This window comes from Tympanuchus pallidicinctus, unplaced genomic scaffold (genome assembly GCF_026119805.1).
Source record: "Tympanuchus pallidicinctus isolate F22 unplaced genomic scaffold, pur_lepc_1.0 scaffold1, whole genome shotgun sequence".
In the NCBI taxonomy this organism is placed as follows: domain Eukaryota; kingdom Metazoa; phylum Chordata; class Aves; order Galliformes; family Phasianidae; genus Tympanuchus; species Tympanuchus pallidicinctus.
This window is the reverse complement of record NW_026294618.1, coordinates 17,776,099-17,795,953: the sequence shown is the minus strand read 5'-3', so window position 1 is coordinate 17,795,953 and position 19,855 is coordinate 17,776,099. Positions and strand designations below refer to the sequence as shown.

The window sequence follows — 19,855 nt, the reverse complement described above, 5'->3', positions numbered from 1 at the left end:
ATGCAAGCTTCTTTTAAAACAGGAATATTTCGTGCACAGAGCATATAGTATCTACCATGGATTCCTTGGAAATAACATGATAAAAAAATCCAGTAACTCTGGCATTATGGATACTTGATGCACTTAATATTACTGACTGACTACTTTCAGCACTTTCTGTATGAAGTCATCCTGTTCCAAATAATTCTGAGGATTATAATAATAACAGTGAAAAAAGCTCCACCACCACATCTAATTAGGGCCTTCCCTAATTACTATTATACATTCTCTACCGAAGTACTTCAGGTGGCTTCTTTCTCCACATTAGCCCTCTTCACCTTCTCCTAATTTGATTGTCCTTTCTGTTCAGCTAGCTAACTGTAGCTCCAACAGTTTCCTCTCACAGACTATCTGTAGAAAAAATTAAACCAGAGAAGTATCTCCCACTATATAAAAGGACTATGTCATTTGCAGCACAGATGATGAACAAGCCTGAAACGTCTAGAAACCTGTAAAAGGGAAATAAATGCTTCACAACTCAAAGAATCATAGACTGGTTGAGTTTTTAAGGGACCTCTGGGTCTATCTGGTCTAAACGCCGCTCAAGCAATGACATCCAAAGCAGAGTGTCCAAGAGTCTCTCCACGGAGACTTCACACCCTCTCTGGGCAATCTATTCCAGTGCCTCATCACCTGCACAGTAAATAAACTATTCCTGATGGGCTTCCTAGTGTTTGGATGAAATTACATTCATATGTTTGTAACGCATCAAAACTTTTTGTTTCTAAGAGTGTTTTTTTGTAAATTTATATTTTGAAATTTAACAAAATTTCTGTGACAGGAGGAATTTGCCAGGACTGCAAAATTTATTCACGAGAATAGATATGCGTCAAAAGAAATAATCAATCCAGTATGGACTTTTATTTCAATTTTTTATCTCCTGAAGGACATGTTATAGTGGAAAATTTACCCCTTCAACAACCAAATGAGGTTCTCTACTTTTCAGAGTAAAAAATTACCCCTTGTGTTCACTCTTTGGACAAATATTGTCAGTCTGGCAGGAACTATGAATGACTACAATGATTAAAATTTGTCTTCTGTGCTACGATCTAAACACAAGAGTGTTTAGGTAAACAGAAACCTATAACACTGAGCAAATGAAACATTTTTAAGGAATCCTTACATCTGCAGTATCAGGAAGGATTTATACAGGGTCTGTATTCTCTGAGATGTAGTACAGTCTGGAAAATGGTATCTTTGAAGCAGCACTGTAAATGGCAAAGGATTTCAAAGAGAACGTAAAGAATTCATTTTTGCACAACCTGTGGGTGTGTTTCCCAAAGTGCTATGTCCCAGACGTAAGACTTTATACAGCAATATCAGATGATTTTGTTCACAGATATGGATGCAAACACCATCCATACTGAGTACACTATTGGCTCTTAAAAGAAATAAGCTGCACAAGCAAGTAGCCTCTTGGCACAGTTGTGCCAAAAATAAAAGATCATTGGAAATTAACTGTTTGTGGAGAATCTGAGAAAGACCAGAAATACAGTTCTAAGGCTATAGCACTTTTCACTCTGAATCTCTTCTCCACTCCATCTAATTTCAGAAATAATTTATTTTACTACATCATCCTGCCAGATAACAAATGAAAGAGGGGAAGTCGAGGATCCACTCTGCATTTATTTGCAGACAGAAGGATGTAAGAAAGATACAGAAAAGTTAGCCTCTATGCAGCCTCTTCTTGAGGACTGTAATATTTGAGAAACCTAAGCAGAATTGCTGAGATAAATGGTTCCTTTACAGATCAACTTCTCTAGCAAGATTAGATAAAGGTTGAGTCACACATAAGCCTTGAAATGACATTACAATAGTCACAACAACTCAAATTCAGGTAACAATGAAGGAAAGAGTCAATGAGTTAAAAATGCAAGTAAGCAACCCCATGCACAAGCAAAATAAATTCAGAACAAAATAGCATTAAAATCAGATGCACTGCTGAATGTATAGTGAGATGCTTTTACCACAGCCTTTAGTTCAAACTCCCTAAGTATCTCAGTGTCCTTTACAGAATTTCTGCTTATGTCAGCAGAAGTTGTGTATGACATAGATCTGTAATCTGTCTCATCAAAGGTGAATGTTTTTTCCACGTTGCATAAAGCTATAATTGAATCATTTGCTCTTGAAAGATCAGAAAGTTCACATCTCATTTAAGGCCTTTTATTTGTAAAGAAAGGAGCTAAATATGAAAACCCCCATATCAGAAAAGAACTAAAGTACATTCCTAACTTTCAACATGAAAATGGACCAACTGCTAAAAGGATCGACTTCTAAAAGGTTTGAGCTTATTCTTTATTTATCCTCACGTAACAAGTTCAGTCACAGGCCCTATATCACTTAAGAGAAGTAAAAATAACACTTAAATAATGCCTTTAACCAATCGTACTCTCTAATCAGCAGCGAAGAGTAAACATCTTGAGCAGAGCAACAGACCAACAAGCAAAATTTACTATTCTAGCATAGCAGCCAACCACAGCAATCCACCAGCCAAACAACTGCAAATATACAAGAAATAAAATAAATAGATTCAAACCTTTTCCACAAGAACTGGCATTACCTACTTTTCAGCTCTGAGCTATCTGTTCCAAATCTCTCAATCACATTATTCCCAATCAAAATTTTCAAAGAAATCATCTAGTCCCTGTGTCTCCACATGAAATAATATAAACTGCTGAACATCAGAACTTCTAGTCTACATTTGTATCTTCAATGGAGAAAAAAGACATCAATAAAAATTGCGCTGGCTTGACCCAAGCACTTCCAGGCTTGTGTACTTCATAACTAGTTCATTAAAGCAACTTTAACTTCTTATTTAGAGAAAATCAATATGTCAGATAGGATAAATGACTGTCAGTTGCAACTCTTTCTTTTTTCTTCTTCTTTATCTTGTTATCTGTGAGATATCCTATGCACAAGGTATCTTCTTTTATAAAGAAGACGAAATTATATAGCAATAGAGTCTATTAGCAGATGGTTAATATCTGCTTACCCTCTTGAGGCTGTTAGGTATTTACTAATTCTTCCTTGGGCCTGGAAAATGCACTTCTATCCAGATGCATCTTTCCAAACAGTGAAATGATGCTTTCTGGCCACTTCACTTAAAGCTACAGTTTTCTTCTTTTAGATGCTTTGCCTATGAGGTAAATGATATGTCCAGCTCTGTGTTCTGTCTAATGCTGAACATTGTGTTCACTAAACAGATGACCACTTTCCTGACAATAGTTTAAATTATTAAATAATATTAAATGATTAATGACCAGAAGGCTGATAGGCCATCTTGACAATACAGAGCTGTCACCTTTATTTTATCAAGATGGCGAGTGTCTTCAGTTGCAAGGACAGTTGGAAAGCTGTATGCTACCACAATTTCCTCAGCACGATTGGTGTTTGTGTCTCCCCTTGCTTGAAGGGACATACATTAGTGCTACAGAAGCAATCTGATGAAGGCAGCAGGAAGACAGAGGAAGCATTAACTACAGTAATAACATTGATAAGTGGATTTCAAATTATGAGTGCCTGTGTGTCTGTGTCTAACTCATGCAAGTAGAGGAAAAATGGAACATTTTACCACAGTTAAAATTAATTCCATAATTTGAAAAAATGTGAAACTTGCTACACCATCTCTCCCTATTTTCTAGTGCTAGCCTTCATTAAAACAAAACAAAACAAAACAATTTTATTATATCTCCTTGAATTTATACTACTTGCGTTTCACAGCTACTTTTACATTTGTATTTCACCTGATAAATTAAGTACAGTACCATATATTGCTATATTGTATATGCCAGCTAATTTGAGTTGATTAGAAAATGTAAGGGAGAGTCTAAAAATGTAATACATCCTAACACTTCACTTCCTGGTAAGCTGCATTCATTTTGGTAGTATCATTTATGAAATGGATTTGATTGATGAATCAAGTTTCTCTAGACCTAGAGTAAGCCTGAGTAAGACCTAGAATAAGCCTCCTCCTGACCCTGGTTGATTATGAAATACCTGGAGTACAAGCCATCTTGAATGTCTTCATATGATATGCGCTAAATGGTGCCTTGGAACATCTGTTCCGGAAGCTCCTCCAGCGGAGATTTCTTTCTATAATAGAAAAGCTTTATGAAACAGTCTTTGGGACCCAACTATCTGAATTGAGCTCATCTCAGGAGGAAGAACTTCAGTGTGCCTTGCAAATCAAACGTGCCTTACAGATTTTAATCCAAAGAGTTTCAACAGTTACCATCACAAAGAAGGAGCACTCTAAAATCAGCCTTTTCTCTTACTCTTTCTTACTTTCTTTTCCCATTTGTATTACAATTTACAGATTTGCCTATCTTAAAAAAGAACACCTGTTTGCCCTTTTTTTCTTGAGTATGAGGGACTGGAAAGATTCATCTTGCCTTTAGTGGTGGAGCTGAATATCAGGGCTTCCCAACAAACAGTCGTTCACAGACACAGAGATGTTTTACAGAGACACTGAGTGCATTTAGTGGAAACTGAAAGATAATATGTTGGCCACCACTAGAAAATTTTAAGGATTAATTTTGATTCGGTGGATTATACACAGAAATATGAGCAAAGAATTCAGGCCTCACATCTAAAAGATTATTTTAATTTAAAAAAAAAAAAAAATGGTATTTTGAGATTTGTAAGAGTGTTGCTTTAGGATATTTTCTTATTTTTCAAGTTCTTCAGTTTTTCAATGACACGGATAGAAAGATGTGATTTTCAAAAAGTTTGAGATGGGTTCAGTGAAAATCCAAGTATTTTCGGGAAAAATTCTGCACCTTTATTACCTGAAGTTCTCTGAGAATCTCATCAAAATTCACTTTATTTTAACTAAAAGGAAGAGCAACAAGATGCCAGCAGAGTTTCCCAAGATGAGTCATTTTCTAACAGAAGACTGCATTTTGCCTATGAAATGGGAAAAAACCATTCCTTTTTTTTTTTTCCCCCCTTACTTGCTGGCTCCTGTACCTACTAATGGACTTCTACTATATAATACTCTATATTGGAATTCTCTCAAATACTCTATAACGGAATTCTTCTAGCACCAATACTTGCATTATTAGATTTTAACCTTTTTCTCTTCTTTGACAATACTTTTCTCCTCTTAGACAATAATTTTCTGCTTTAATCCATAGCACAAGTAAAAAAACATTTAAGAGAATTGTGCAGGTATCTTACTGTCTATTGCACAATGCTGCATTTTGTTTCTAGACAAAGGAACAGTAGGATACATTGAGACTTCCTGCTATGGTTTCTTAAAAGGTGGATGACAGTTTACTACACTGTCTAAATTGTACTGAGCTGTGACTGATTCAGACAACTCACTTAGGAACTGACAGACCTAATTTTCCCATGTACTCAACAGATAAAGGAAAGCGCCATATTCAGTCCATGTGTTTTCAGAATCCCTAACCTATGCATTAGTTGCATGGAAAATCAACAGTTCCAAATTCTACCAGTGTTGTGTATGCTATGAGCAGAAGAAAGTGAAACATCAAGATCCCTTTCAAAGTTATAAGAAATGAATATCTAAAAACGTCTGGTTTATTAATTAGCTTCTATACCTCACCAAAAACAAACTCTCTTACTCATCTACACCCTTCAGCCTATAAGGCTACAGCCTTAAGCTACAAGGAACCCCACATTATCTTCCTCATGAATTGATGCTAACTCTATCTTTTATCTGATTAGCTCTGTTCTAAGTCTGTCCATACAATGATGATCATGTCTACTCTCAGAAGATCATATAATACTTTTCTTATAAAATATTATCATTATTCACATTTTATGTCTTTTTTTCCTAGTGACTAACATTTGTCATAAAGTACTTATACACAGAGATGTATGTAGAGATCAGCGATTTTATGTGTTATTACAGGAGTAACATGGGATCCTAAGAGAAACTTGACCTGTGTGAGTTTTAATTCCAAGTAATATGGAAAGCAGCTAATAAAGGCACCTCTGTAATATTCTTGCTATTCTTAACCACAGCCTACTATACATGGAAGGAGAGCAGTCAAAAAGCAACGTCAGCCACTTTAGGTTGATTAGGATGGCTAACTGCATGCATAACTGTGTTGGAATAAGTAAACCACTGTGTTCCATAATGATAGCATTCGTATGCTGAGTATCAAGTCTGCCGGCTTGCCAAAAGCAATTTTTTTGAGCTCTTGAGTTTTGCTTTTTTTTCCTTATAACATTTTTGATAGTGTAGATTCAGAATTTCTCATGATAGCTGAAACCAGTTGCACCATAACCTAAGTACCAACAAGCTCAGTAACCATTATCTCTTCAAGAAACTGTTCAACTTCCTGCATCTGCCCATCAGGACTGCAATAGCAGTTGCACATCAGACTGATCTATCAAAGCTTCTCATCCAGCAGAGTTCTCTGCTAAATGAAACGGCTTCCTTATTGCATCAAACTCATATAACTTTAAAGATTGGTCATATATGTTTCAATTCTGTTTGCAAATTTAAATAATTGAGGAAATGCTACAGTTCAGATATCTTAGAAAATACTTATAATCACCCAACTGGCCACCACCTTGCCCAAGTGGAAACAACACTTCCAAAGTCTTTCTGTGAGATTTAAGATCTGACCTTACAGAATGCTGAAACAAAAGTCATACAACTTTCATACCTGGTTCCTAAGAGGAATCCAACTGAGGAGTGCTGAAAGCTTTTCTTATATTTTTATTGGTTAGAAAGGTGAATCTACCCAACCAAAAACGTGTTCCCTGGAAATGGGAACAAAATATTTTTTAGATAGCTCATTAATTTTTGCATGATTCTTTAATTTCACCCCAGTGCATTATGATGTCTGTCATCAGCATATGGACTCGTGAGTAAATGGACACTGGTCATATATTTTGAAAATACTGGTTATATAGAGTCCAAAATCCCAAAAAAAAAGAGAAAGCTGAATCGGTTAATCCCATTACTACTACATTAATTTGGTTACTACCAGTGATCTGTATGTATAATGGGCATTTATGCCAAGGTACCATAACTAATACATATAGATTTTAGAAGGACTTTATCTATGTAAACCTTTCTCTCTCTGTAGTTTCAGTAGAATCAACTAAAGTACACAGCATCCAAGTCTCAAAGAACCAAAGTATATAGTTACAGTTAATTCTGAAAAGTTTCCTGGCAGAGGGTGGGGCTGGGAAATATGGGGGGAAATTTTCGAAGGGAAGAGACCCATTTTTGCTCAGAAAATAATATCTGAAAACTTGTGATATGTTTTATGTGGGCAATCATTGGCATTATATAAGCAGATCCAGCAAAAACACTTGTAAACAATCAGTACAGGCATCCAGCTGTAGCTGATGCTTTGCTTGTACCTTTGTAAATATTCTCTTGGTAAAGGCATGCATTAATCCACAATTATATCTTATGCAAGTATTTTTTTTTGCACAAACATACCTCCACCCTCCTTGTTTGAAATGTGAGTGCTGGTGTATTAAAAAATATTCGGAAGACAGACTTATTAAAATAAATGTTAAGAGAACACAGTGGGGTATATTTTCAGTGTGGAGCAGAGAGATTTAACTGCATGATTTCCATTAGCTTTAATGAGAATTTCACAGCTATATCCTCACACACCACACTAAAAGATTAACCCAGAAAATACAGTGTTTACTTTTTACTAATACTCTGATTATTACCACGTTCTTCCTCCTCCTCCTCTTCCTCCTCCTCCTCTTCTTCCTCCTCCTCTTCATCCTCCACATCTTCACCTTCCTCTTCATCCTCCTCTTCTTCCTCTTCAATCTCCTCTTCTTCTTCTCGATCTATCTCCTCATCATCCTCCTCCTCATCACCTTGATCATCATTGTCATCAGAATATTCCTCCTCTTCTTCGTCCTCCTCTTCCTCTTCTTCTTCCTTTTCATCCATCTCCTCTGTTCCATCAGTTTCATAACACTCATCTACAGAAGAGTTGTCTGCTTTAACCACAAAAGGTTTTCTTTTGGGAGCAGGTTCTTGAGGTTGTTTATCTTGCGTTTTTCGTTTTTTTGCCAAAGGACAGCCATAAACACTGCAAAAATAAAGTATGCAAATCATTATATTATTCTAAAGATTTCTGTAGGTCAGACTGTATAACACACATCATTTAGTCATTCATTCCAAATTCTACACCATAATTAGTTGCTCTTCTCAAAACATGTTTTCAAATTAAAATACTTATTAGACAATAATGACCAAGGTGAAGAAGACTTACAAAACCTGTGAACTAGTAAACAATTATTATTAATAAAGGTCACATATTCATGCCAGCACAGCAGTTACAGAACACATACAATTGTGTGCTTTTTATTTTTTTCTTTCCTCTTCATATGATATTCTTTTTAAATTCTTGTTTTAAATACAGTTTAAAAAAAAGCAAACAAACAACAAAACAGCATATTTATACTACCTATTAGCTATCAATACAACAATTAGGAAAAAAGCAGTGCTTCATAATTCTGTAACACTTACTAAGGTTTTGACTGTTTACAACAAATATACGTTTGAGTGAAAAATGACTGAAAATACGAATGAAAATATGAATGCATTCTTAACAATATTGTTTGTTGTTATTATAAATAATGAATTGCTCTTAAATTCTCAATTCTTCATTATAAATTATGAGGCTGAATAAATGGGAATGAGTGCTCATCAGTGCAACAAAAAATAAGTTTTTGAAGCCAATGTTGGAAGTGTTCTCACAACAACAACAAAAAAAGAAAATTATAAAATTATTTGTCAATACAGAAAGACAAACTTTTCAAAGCTTAGTACACCTTATTCTTCAGTCATGTTAATGCACTGTAACATAAGTAGAACCTTAAGAGTTTTGTTCTTCTACCAGAGTAGCCAGTCACCAGTTTCTCAAAGTTGCGTGACTGTATTTCCTGAATATGGTCACCCTTATTGTAACCCCTATCACTACACTGAGTGACAGCACACAGAAATTACTTATTTGTTAAAAAGCTTTTTCTTTTAATTCCTTCATTGTTTCATTTTAAGTGCTACTCAAATCACATAGGTTTTTAGCCTTTTTCCTCTGATTAAGTAGCTTTGTGACATTTCCACTGCTCTTCCTAGCCTTTTACACAAATCTACTTATGTCTCCTTTTACATTATATTTTCCTACCCTTTAACATGATTACATCTGCACACAGCACTCCCAGAGATATTTCACCAGGGCACAGTAGAGGGGCAGGATCACCTCCCTTGACCTGCTAATCGTGGTTCATTTGATATGGTTGGCTTTCTGGGCTATGAGAGCACGCTGCTGGCTCATGTCCAGCTTCCCATTTCCACAGGGCAGCACTTAATCCTTTCATCCCCCGGCTTGTGTTCGTAGTGTGGGTTGCTATCACCCAGGTACAAGATCTTGCACTTCGGTCTGTTGAACCTCATGAAGTTCAGCTGAGCCCACTGTTCCAGCCTGTCCAGGTCCCTCTGGACGGCCTCCTGTCCTCCAGGTGTGCTGACTGCACCACGCAGCTTGGGGTAACCTGCAAACTCACTTAATGTGCACTCAATCTCACCGTCAATATCATTGATGAAGATGTTAAAGAGTATCAGTACTGAACCCTGAGGGACACCACTCATCACTGGTCTCCATTCACACATTGAGCCACTGACCACCACTCTCTGGACATGATCTCACAACCAGTTCTTTGTTCACTGAACAAAGATCCCTATCTGTGAAATCCATATCTTTCCAATACAGAGAGAAGAGTATTATGGAGGACTAGAGGGCTTCTTTGTGGTGCCTGCATCCCATTGTGACATCCCAGCAGCTACACATCCCAATTATTTAATGCCACTTAAGAAAAAAGCAGTCCATTTTGTCTAGTTGCCTAACTTAGCCATAGTCTTACATAAATTTTAAGGTACTTGCTCACAGGACAGCTGGTTCAATCTGCCTACCACACATACACCTGAGAATCATGCAAAGTCACAAAAAAAAATGGGTATCCATGTTGGAAAACTTGATTAGGGAGACCTTTGAATCACAGACACCTCTTCCTCTGCAGGGACTATAGTTATCTTTAAAGTCTAATGCAGCATGTCTAAATTAGACTTCATCTTCCTTCCGTTAACACTATAAAAAAAATAGAGTAAATTTTCAGTTCCGTCTAGATAGATTTCTGTCATCCTCATTTGGGTTTGGGGCATGTAGGGGTATGAGGACTGGGGCTGCAAGGCCCCTGTGCGAGGTGAGGCTGGGGCTGCCCAGTGCTGGACACAGCTGATTTCTGCTGGCTCCAATGGCTGCACCATAGCGCTCAGCTGTGCCTGACAACCAAGATGGAAGTGCCTCTGGGAAAGTGTATTTAACAGAGGGTAAAACGTGTGCTCGGTGAGAGAGGAGTAGAAAAAACAACTCTACAGCCAGCAAGGTCAGAAAAGGGAGAGGGGAGGAGGTGCTCCAAACACCACAGCGTGCCATGGCATGGCGGTGTGTCCTGGAAGAAGCTGCAGCCTGTGGGGCAGCCATGCAAGAGCAGTTCCTGGCAGGGGAGCTCATGGTGGAGCTGGGGAAACACATGAGGGGTAATGAGGGGCAGAGAGGAAGCCATGTGAACTGATCTCAATCCCATACGCCATTTCTTTACACTACCTCAGCACCACAGCATGTGACAGTATTACTATCAGTACGTAGTTTCCAGCAACCAACACTGAAGTTCAGGCCTAATTGTGCAGGCTAGAAGCGAAATTGAGCACACACACTGTACAGATCGTAGGAACATGCTCCAGCCAGCAGGTAATGCGGCATATCCCAGGAAAGAGCACCCTTCTCTAGAACATGAGCTCCAAGAAACATTCTGAGAAAGAGCAGACAAACAAAATCCCCAATCTTGACTACTATTAAAAGTCCCAAAACCTGGAAAGGCAGAAGGCACAAGTTTCTGGTGTTTTCTCTTTGTATTATATTTGCTTCTACCCAAAAATGCTGCAAAACAAAACCTATAAAAATGGCAAAATATCTTGTCCCTATCTCCCTGCCTCTGCTTTCTGTCAAATGACAGACCTGCCTCTTGCCCTGTGACTCCTATTCTTACTCAAGCTCCAGCTGCTCAGAATCAAGAGGAAAGGCAAAATGTATTTCCATGGAGAATATCCCACATAGTTACAGTCAGGGCAGAAACGGGAGTCCAGTCTCCGTTGGTCTGGACCATATCTAAAACATGGGGCAAAAGAGGAGCACTGTTGTTATTGCAGGATTATTCTGGAACTTTCCCTGGTGTTATGTGAGGAATTCAGGAGCTGTATGTCCAAACCATTTATAAAGAACTCTGAGAGAAGGCAGAAGTTTTTTCTTAAGAACTGGAATTTCAAGGTGCGTATAGTGCCCAGGGAGATGTCTGGATCGTGATAGAGGAACCTGTTTCACTAAAGTGCCTAGCAGGTTGCAATTCTGAAGAATATGTATGGATCACAGCATGGCTATCATGAAGATTTTAGAAACCTGTATATCAATTAAATGCAATTTAAGAAGGCAGAATAACATTCCCTGAATGGGTGTGTCATGCTTGTCTTGATTTCCGTTTTTTTTTCCTTACGAGGTATATTACCCTCACTGTAGCTTCTTTAATGCCAGTATCTTTAAGTGGTATTTTCATAAATTCTTGATCTTTATTTCCATAGATGAGAGTAGGCTTAGCCTCAACAATACCCAAGATTTCATTTCTTTCTCTTATCATAACTTAGAACAGAATAGAATACAACAGAAGAGAATAGAATAGCTTAATTTGGAAGGGACCTGTACATATCACTGAATCCAGCTGTTGGACTGCTTTGCGGCTGCCACAAATTTAAAACATATCATTAAGAGCATTATCCAAATGCCTCTTAAACATGGACAGGCACAGAGCAATGACCACCTATCTACAAACCCTATTTCAGTGTCTAACCTCTCAATAAATAAACTTTTTCTAATGTCTAGTCTGAAACTCCCTTGCACAGCTCTGAGCAATTATCACACATCCTGTCACTAATAAGAAGGAGAAAAGATGAGCAGCTCCTTCTTTACTTCTTCTGAAGCAGCTGCAGAGAGCAATGAGGTTGCCTCTCAATCTCCCCTTTCCAGATTAGTCAACCCAAGTGTCGTCAGCCTCTCTCCACAAGACTTGACTTCAAATCCTTTTAGCAGCTTTGTTGTCATTCCCTGGATGCTTTCAAGGACCCTAACTTCTTTTTTTATATTGAGGAGCCCACAACTGCAGACAATATTCAAGATGAAGCTGTACCAACAACTAAATATAGTGGGAGAATCACTTCTTTTGATCTGGTATGCTGTGTTTAATGCCCCTCAAAACACAGCTTGCCTTCTTGGCTGCCCAGGCATACTGCTGGGACATGTTGAGCCTTCTGTCTGTTAACACTGCCAGAACCTTCTGCTGAGCTGCCCTCCAGGCAGTCATCTCCCAGTCTGTACTTGTGTTTGGCATTACTCCATCTCAAAATCTAGTAGCTATTCTTGTTAAATTTCATGCTGTTGCTGATGGTCCAATGTTCCAACATACCTAAACCCCTCTACAAAGCCTCTGGTCCATCAAGACAATTAACAGTACCTTTCAATTCAGTCTTTCAAAATTTCCAGTAGTCTGGGATCTCGGGAGGAAAACACAGAATAACAACTAGATCTATTCTGAATAGATCTGTTGTTTAATTTTTGCATCTAAATATAACCCCAAGAATTTTAAGGTACAAATTATTAATCAAAGTAAAAAGAAACTGTCAGCACTGTTTTTGGTCATTTGCAATTATTTTTTTTATGGCTTCATGCTTTTTTGCATATTTTTAAAAGTATATGAGAATGAAAGATATTACTCAGGATTTAGGACCCACTGAAAGGGCATAACCAGCAATGGAAATCAGTGCCACTCAGCTGCCTGATCTGCTGTGATGCTGTTATAAATCTGATTAAATAACTATTTGCAACTTAAATATTCAAGTAACATTATGAAATTGACTTTAGTTTTTCATGTATCTACTCTCAGTGTCTTTGTAGAATTACAAGAGAAATGAACAGAGCTGTACATTTTAAGGCTGGGACTGACAATGAAGGACTAAGGAACATGCCACTTTCCAATGAAATCAGTTATGTCAAGTACTTCTAATTCAGGCTTTGTCCTCTCTTTCACAATTTGTGCTGTTTGTTGTCCATTTTGCCTACAATTCTGTTTTTTTTTTTTTTTTTTTTTTTTTTTTTTGCCTTTGTGTGGATTAATAGTTTATAAAGCTACAATTGTATGAACAATTCTCATTAAACCTTTAAAAACCGTCTCTCATAAAACCTTAAAATACTGGAGTCTTCTTCAGCTATAAACCCCATATATGTCATATTTACCTCATATACTACTGACCTCAGAATCTGTGAGCGTTGAAAAGATTATTGAAGTCTTTTCAGAAAGCTGGTAAAGAGGATGCCAGAGCTGGAACCTACTATTCAGCTGCCCTGTTTTCTTTTCCCTTTTTAACCTGTTCTGCTATCAGCCTTTGTTTCATTAATTTTTCAGATTCTGCCTCCAGGACACTTCTCTGTTTCTGGCATTTTCCCTTTGGTCTCTTTGGAGAGCACGCCGAGGGAAAGGAAGCATTCAGTTTCCCAGCAGTCTGTGCCTCATCTGGCTCTGACTTCCTCTCACAATCACATACTGAGAATACAGTCTCTCTCACTGACCTCTTCTTTCTCATGTATTTGTAAAATCTGTTACTGTTTATCCTTAGAGCACCTGCAATTTTCTCCCCATTTTCAATTTTGTCTTCTGTGATTACTCCCTTGTATACTTATTTTAAGACTTGTTTATCCCTGCTCAAAGCAATGACCTCATTGATTTATCTGCTGTGTATGCCTTTGTCCATTCTCTTTTTTTTTCTCAATGTATTTCCCTCATCAGCTATGTTTGTCTCATTTCCCCCTCACGCTTCAACTGTCTTAGCTTTCAGTGAAATATCTGTTGGGGCTTTCTGAAATACACTTTTGAATATTCCACACTTCTTGGCTGCATGTCTCAGTCTTTCAGCATCTATCATGAATAATTCTTGTGGAAAGAATGTTGCTGAATTTCATAGCAATAAGCTCCAAGAGAACATATAGATATTAATAATTGAAGAAATTGAAGAAATAATATATGAATTTAGTTAGAAGATGATTTATGGTATGTTTTTAACTCTCACACGATTTTGCATCATTAAAAAACACAGTATCACTCTTTGATTGAATACAGTTCTTCAACAGAAAATGCACATTACTTTCCCTGAGTTGAATTCCTTGATTGCAAATATATTGTTTTAGTAACATAACATTAATTTCAACATAATTAGTATAATTAATATTTTAAAGCCATAACAATTAAAAATATCTGATTATATATTGTATAGGACCAGAGAAATGCACAAAATTTTACAAGTCAGATTACTGATTAATACTCTCCTCTAGATTATACGCTACCACACATATGAAATGTGTGACATAACACCTATATCTGGAGGAAACATTCCCCTTAGATAGTCTGTTATCCTCCATAGATTCACAAGGAAGCTTAAAAGACTAATAACAAATCTTAGAAAGTTTTTTTTTGTTTGTTTTGCAACCTAAAAAGTGTCCTCAGAAACAGTGCTCCCATTGTTTTATTTCATATCATCAATAAATCAGCATTTATTTTAACGTAAAGCATAACATTTGGTAGGTAATAGAACCTAAAAATGTGCTATACAGACATCTTCTGAGGTTATCAAAAAGCATTTAATGAAGAATATAAGTATCTGAAGTGGCACTGAGGTGAAATTTTACCATATACAACTTCAGGAAAGAAAATTAGGAAGCAGACTTCTGCTTAAGGCTACAGGCAGAATGTTTCCAAGGCACTTACATTTATCCTATTGAATAATGTAAGCATTACTTTGGTTTGCACTACACAGCTTCCAAATCTGTATGTGCTGACTTTCAAGGTATTCAGAAAAAAAGGTAATTCACAGATAATTCCTTTAACAAAGACAGTCTTCAAAGAGTATGCAAACCTAATTAATTTGCATAACACTGCATGCTATTAAATCACCCTCAAAACAATGATCACCTTTAGCTTTAAAGGACTTATACTATCAGCTGGTGACAGTTGACCAGAACATAAGATATTTAGATTCCACCAAATCCTATGTCTTGAACATACACTCCTTGCCTTCCAGGAGGATGCCCTACCCAGCCACATGCTATTCTGAGGAAGAAGTGGTAGCCGTCTCATTGAAGCTGGACTACTGAATTAATAGCAATGAAAGAATCAAAAATTCAGAAGAGATTTACTCCAGCCTAATGATTTGCCTGCTCAACTGCAAGAATAAACTTTTTCAGCTGAGGACAATTTTCTTTTCCCATTTAAATGACTGCTTAAAAGTGTGCCAAGTCACTACAGACATCTATAACCTGAGCAGACAATGATAACGGAGGAAGTTTTCTTTATAGGAAGTCATTTTATTATCTCTATGCCATATGATCAGGAGACTTCTCTGCCTCCAAAAAATCCAGTGTAGAGCCTAAGTACTGTCCTGGAATATGAGAGGTACTGATTCAAATCCAGCACACTAACCAGTAAGATACAGAAGAGAAAACAAGAAAAGCAACAGGTCAAAGCTCAAGAAGGACATATACGTTTTTGAGATGTTTTTTCACAGAGATGGCTAGTTGCAGATTACAAAACAGAGCTAGGACATGTTTTGGTGCTTCCAAGCAGCCAGATTAAAATTACTCTTATTCCATCTGTAATGAAATCCAATCGAGAGGACTCTGCTTTCCAGGAGCCTGCAGGCAGCTGACCCAGACCCTTGAATACTGTTCCAGAATCAGGTACCCTTCTTGGAACCACTGCACTTTAGCATGAAATGCTGCTTGCAGAACAACTGCCCCTCACCTCTGTCTTCCCAGTGGGAATCAGGCACTAATTCAGTCAGTGCGTTGGAATATCTACATTACCATCCCCATTTTACATGTTTTGAGATACATAAATATATATTTTATTTTATTTTATTTTATTTTATTTTATTTTATTTTATTTTTCAAGTGGGACCATGTATGCCTTTACCTACTTAAACTATAAATTAAAAAATGCAATTTAAAATACAGGAATCTCATCTCTGCAGCTATGCTGTACTTCAGGCTTCGCTACCAGCTTCTGCTTCTATTTCAATAGATCAAATTATTATAAGCAGGAAGTGCCTTTATGTATGAAGTGTCAAAAACCACCATCTTTACTTCATTTAGTTGTACAGATTAGGCATGTATACAATAGCACTACCGCTAAGTGAAAATCATTTATTTATCTGAACTCGTCTGAACTTGACTTGTACGAGTGAGTGAAATGTACTGCATTCTATCATCCCCTTCTTCCTTCAAGAATTTCAAATATTTGAATTACTCAAAATTACTGAAACAATTACTGAAAAGTAAGAAAAAATATGGAAGTATTCAGGACTCATAGAATCATCACAGAATCATAGAATGGCCTGAGTTGAAAAGGACCCCAATGATCATGTAGTTTCAACCCCCTGCTACGTGCAGGGTCACCAACCAGGCTGCCCAGAGCCACATCCAGCCTGGCCTTGAATGCCTCCAGGGATGGGGCATCCACAACCTCCTTGGGCAACCTGTTCCAGTGCGTCACCACCCTCTGTGTGAAAAACTTCCTCCTAATATCTAACCTAAACCTCCCCTGTTTCAGTTTAAAACTATTCCCCCTTGTCCTATCATTATCCACCCTTGTAAACAGCCGTTCCCCCTCCTGTTTATAAGTTCCCTTCAAGTTCTGGAAGGCCACAATGAGGTCTCCCCAGTGCCTTCTCTTCTCCAAGCCAACCAAGCCCAGTTCTCTCAACCTTTCCTCACAGGAGAGATGAAACTCCTCTCTCTGTAGGAGAGGAGCATACTGGATCTTAAAAAATAAAGGTAGTAGTTGTGCTATTTACTTCACAGAGCTCTAAACACCTACTAAATCCTTGTGTACCTCAGAGAATTAAAAGCATATGAATAACCTCAAACACACCACAGATCTACTCAGATATGTTATCATTTAACTAAATAAGTACTAAATAATTATATCTTTTAAAAAGCATTGCAAGAAGTGTGTAGGACTAACAACACTGGGCAAAAGTGAAATGAACCGATTTTTGGAGCTCAAAATTAAAGTTTTTTAAGGAGTTCAAGAATCTAAATACATATTTTTAAACAAAACCAAGTGAACTTTTTGATTCAGTTAATACAGACACAGTAACTTAAGTCAAAGTGAAGATCTTTTATTTATCTGGATCCTATGCATCCTAAATGTTCAGTACCTTTCCACTCTAACTCACTAAGACCTCAAAATGGGGTAACTGAACCACATGATGAAAAGTATCAAATTACTGGAAAATCTGCTCTTTGACCCATCATGAAAATCTCTGCTTATGGAACAAGGAAACTGAACGGAAATTTTGATTTTGCAATGATTGACCCACTTAAACAATAGGTTTATTCAATTAGTTGACTCTAATAGCTATTAAGTGAAAAAAAACAAGGTATAGTGGTGGTGAACAAATATGCAGGAAAAAGCTCAGTTCTGGAGAGCTCATTTAATGCAAGGTGTAAAAAATAAATGTAACAAATCATGAGACTGAAAGCCTATGTGGCAGCATGGGTTAGTAAAGCACATGCTCTGTAGTTATAAATTATTTAAAAGTATTTATGTAAATAAATCAATATAATATCTGATTGTTCCCGGACTTATGATGTCACGGATGGGCTTCATCTCTCACCTACCCCTGGGCTGCTAAAATCTAAGTCAGTTCCAGTCATCTTAAGCTCCCTTTATAGTCAACTCACAGGAAGTGGAATCTCACCTTTCTTAGACACTTTCAATATCTCCTTCAACTAACAAAACGAGACTTACATTTAACTGGTTTAACTTACATTTCTACCACTAAGGAACCTGATACATTTGAGAAATCCATCCCATTAGACCCTCTCATTGTTTTTACTATTGTATGTCCATCTCCAACCAAGATAATGCTTAGCAGATTTTAAGAACAGGCACCACAATATTTTGTTAAAGAAAAAAAATAAAGCTTACTTCCTTTGCACACCTATTGTATCACTTAACAGGAATAATTCTCCTTCTCTAACACCTATCTTTTGAAGAACACCTGCATGACACGTATCAGACAAAGCTGTAGTTGCACTCAAATCCTACAATTACACCCATCTCAACTGTGTTCACGAGCCAAAAGCCACAATGGACTACATCTTATTGCCAGACCTGTGGATATAGGGACTGACCAAAGACACTAGGATAGCATAAGGAGAAGGTTTAATGTCTCATATTGATTCATTAGATGAATGCATATAATCAAGTTTTTCTAAGTGGCTATTGATTCTGAACACTTCAGTGTTTATGTTGCTGTAACCTAAATATGTAAAAATGGAAACATGCAAAGCCAGTGACCTTTTCTGCATAAACTCAAAGAACACTGATTTCTGTAATAATGTCAAATTGTAAACTCCACTCCATTCCAGTTTAGACGTCTAAACTGGAATAAAAACACTCAATTTTTTCCACAGATAAAATTGAGGTTGGCTAACTCAAAGCAGTATCTAGAAGCAGCCACGACATCCAGATTTGTGTGCCACCTGAGTGTTCAACTTAGTGGTAATGACAACTGTTTACAAGTAGAGAGCAGGGAAGGTTCCTTTTTCTTCATGATAACAATATAAAATGGGAAAATTTCAGAATCAATCGTTCACCAATTTGAAAGGGTTAGAAAACGCTGCAAGAATGCATCTATCAGCTACAATGGATCTTTACATAGTCACAAGGTTTGAAACTTGGACATTATATGAAACATTTCTATTTCAACAGGTTAAAAGCAATTGCTTTTAAGAAATTCAGCATGCTTTGTTCAAGCAATCACAAATCAAGAGAAATAAACTGCTGGACATCAAAGACAATTCATGTTGTTATACTGTCAATCATTTACCAACATGGCCAGACACACATTAGTACAGTCAACACCCTTAGACACAGACTTGATTGATCATATTAAACAACAACACTACAGGTCAAACTACCATTCCAGCATGAACTTACGTAGAGTAACAAAGTATGCTGTCAGTTATTGTATCTCTAGTGTAAGGCTACTACAATGAGACTGTCAGCTCCTGTTTTCTATCTGAAATACGCCTTCTGTCATCTCTACATAAAAAAACAACAGCACTGTCTCCCAGCTTCATTTTAACCAAGAACGACATATGGCACAGAATTAAGAAATACGATACACTCATTCTCCTGTAACTATAGCAGTAAGTATCTTACTTATCCAAAAAGCAAACAGCTAGGGAATATTAAAAAAAATAATACTCTGGGCCAGCCTTCTAATGCAAGCATGTGTCTATCATCAGTTAACAGCTGAAATTACAGGGAAAAAAAATGACAAAAACCAAACGATACAAGATGCAACCACTTCAGTGCTTATGTATTGGATTCTCACCTCCAGAATAAGCTACAGGACACTGCTCTTTGTATTGCATGGTTGGTAAGGAGTCATTCAAGTGTGAAATATTTTACGTTCTGGTTGCTAGAGAATTGAGATGTTTAAATCTTTTTATTTTGAAAAAAGAAAAAAGAATGTGGCTTTCCACAGCACAGACAACATGATTAGTCTAAGACAGAATAGAAATGACAGCATTCCCTGCACTTTACTGCATTACGAAACTGTAGCTATAATTAATTCTCTTTAGAAAAAAATGTAAACCATTATTAATATGCATTAATATATTCACAATATGAT

General features: G+C 37.1%; 1 protein-coding gene across 18 annotated transcripts in view; it reads right to left on the bottom strand.

Annotated features, from left to right (window-relative positions):
• Positions 1-19,855, bottom strand: part of MYT1L (myelin transcription factor 1 like) — a 296,204-nt gene that overhangs the window by 91,444 nt on the left and 184,905 nt on the right. For all 18 annotated transcript variants that reach the window (XM_052697138.1, XM_052697109.1, XM_052697148.1 and 15 more), the window contains one exon: positions 7,711-8,084. In XM_052697138.1, coding sequence (XP_052553098.1) covers positions 7,711-8,084 — 374 coding nt within the window. The remainder of the gene's footprint in view (positions 1-7,710; positions 8,085-19,855) is intronic.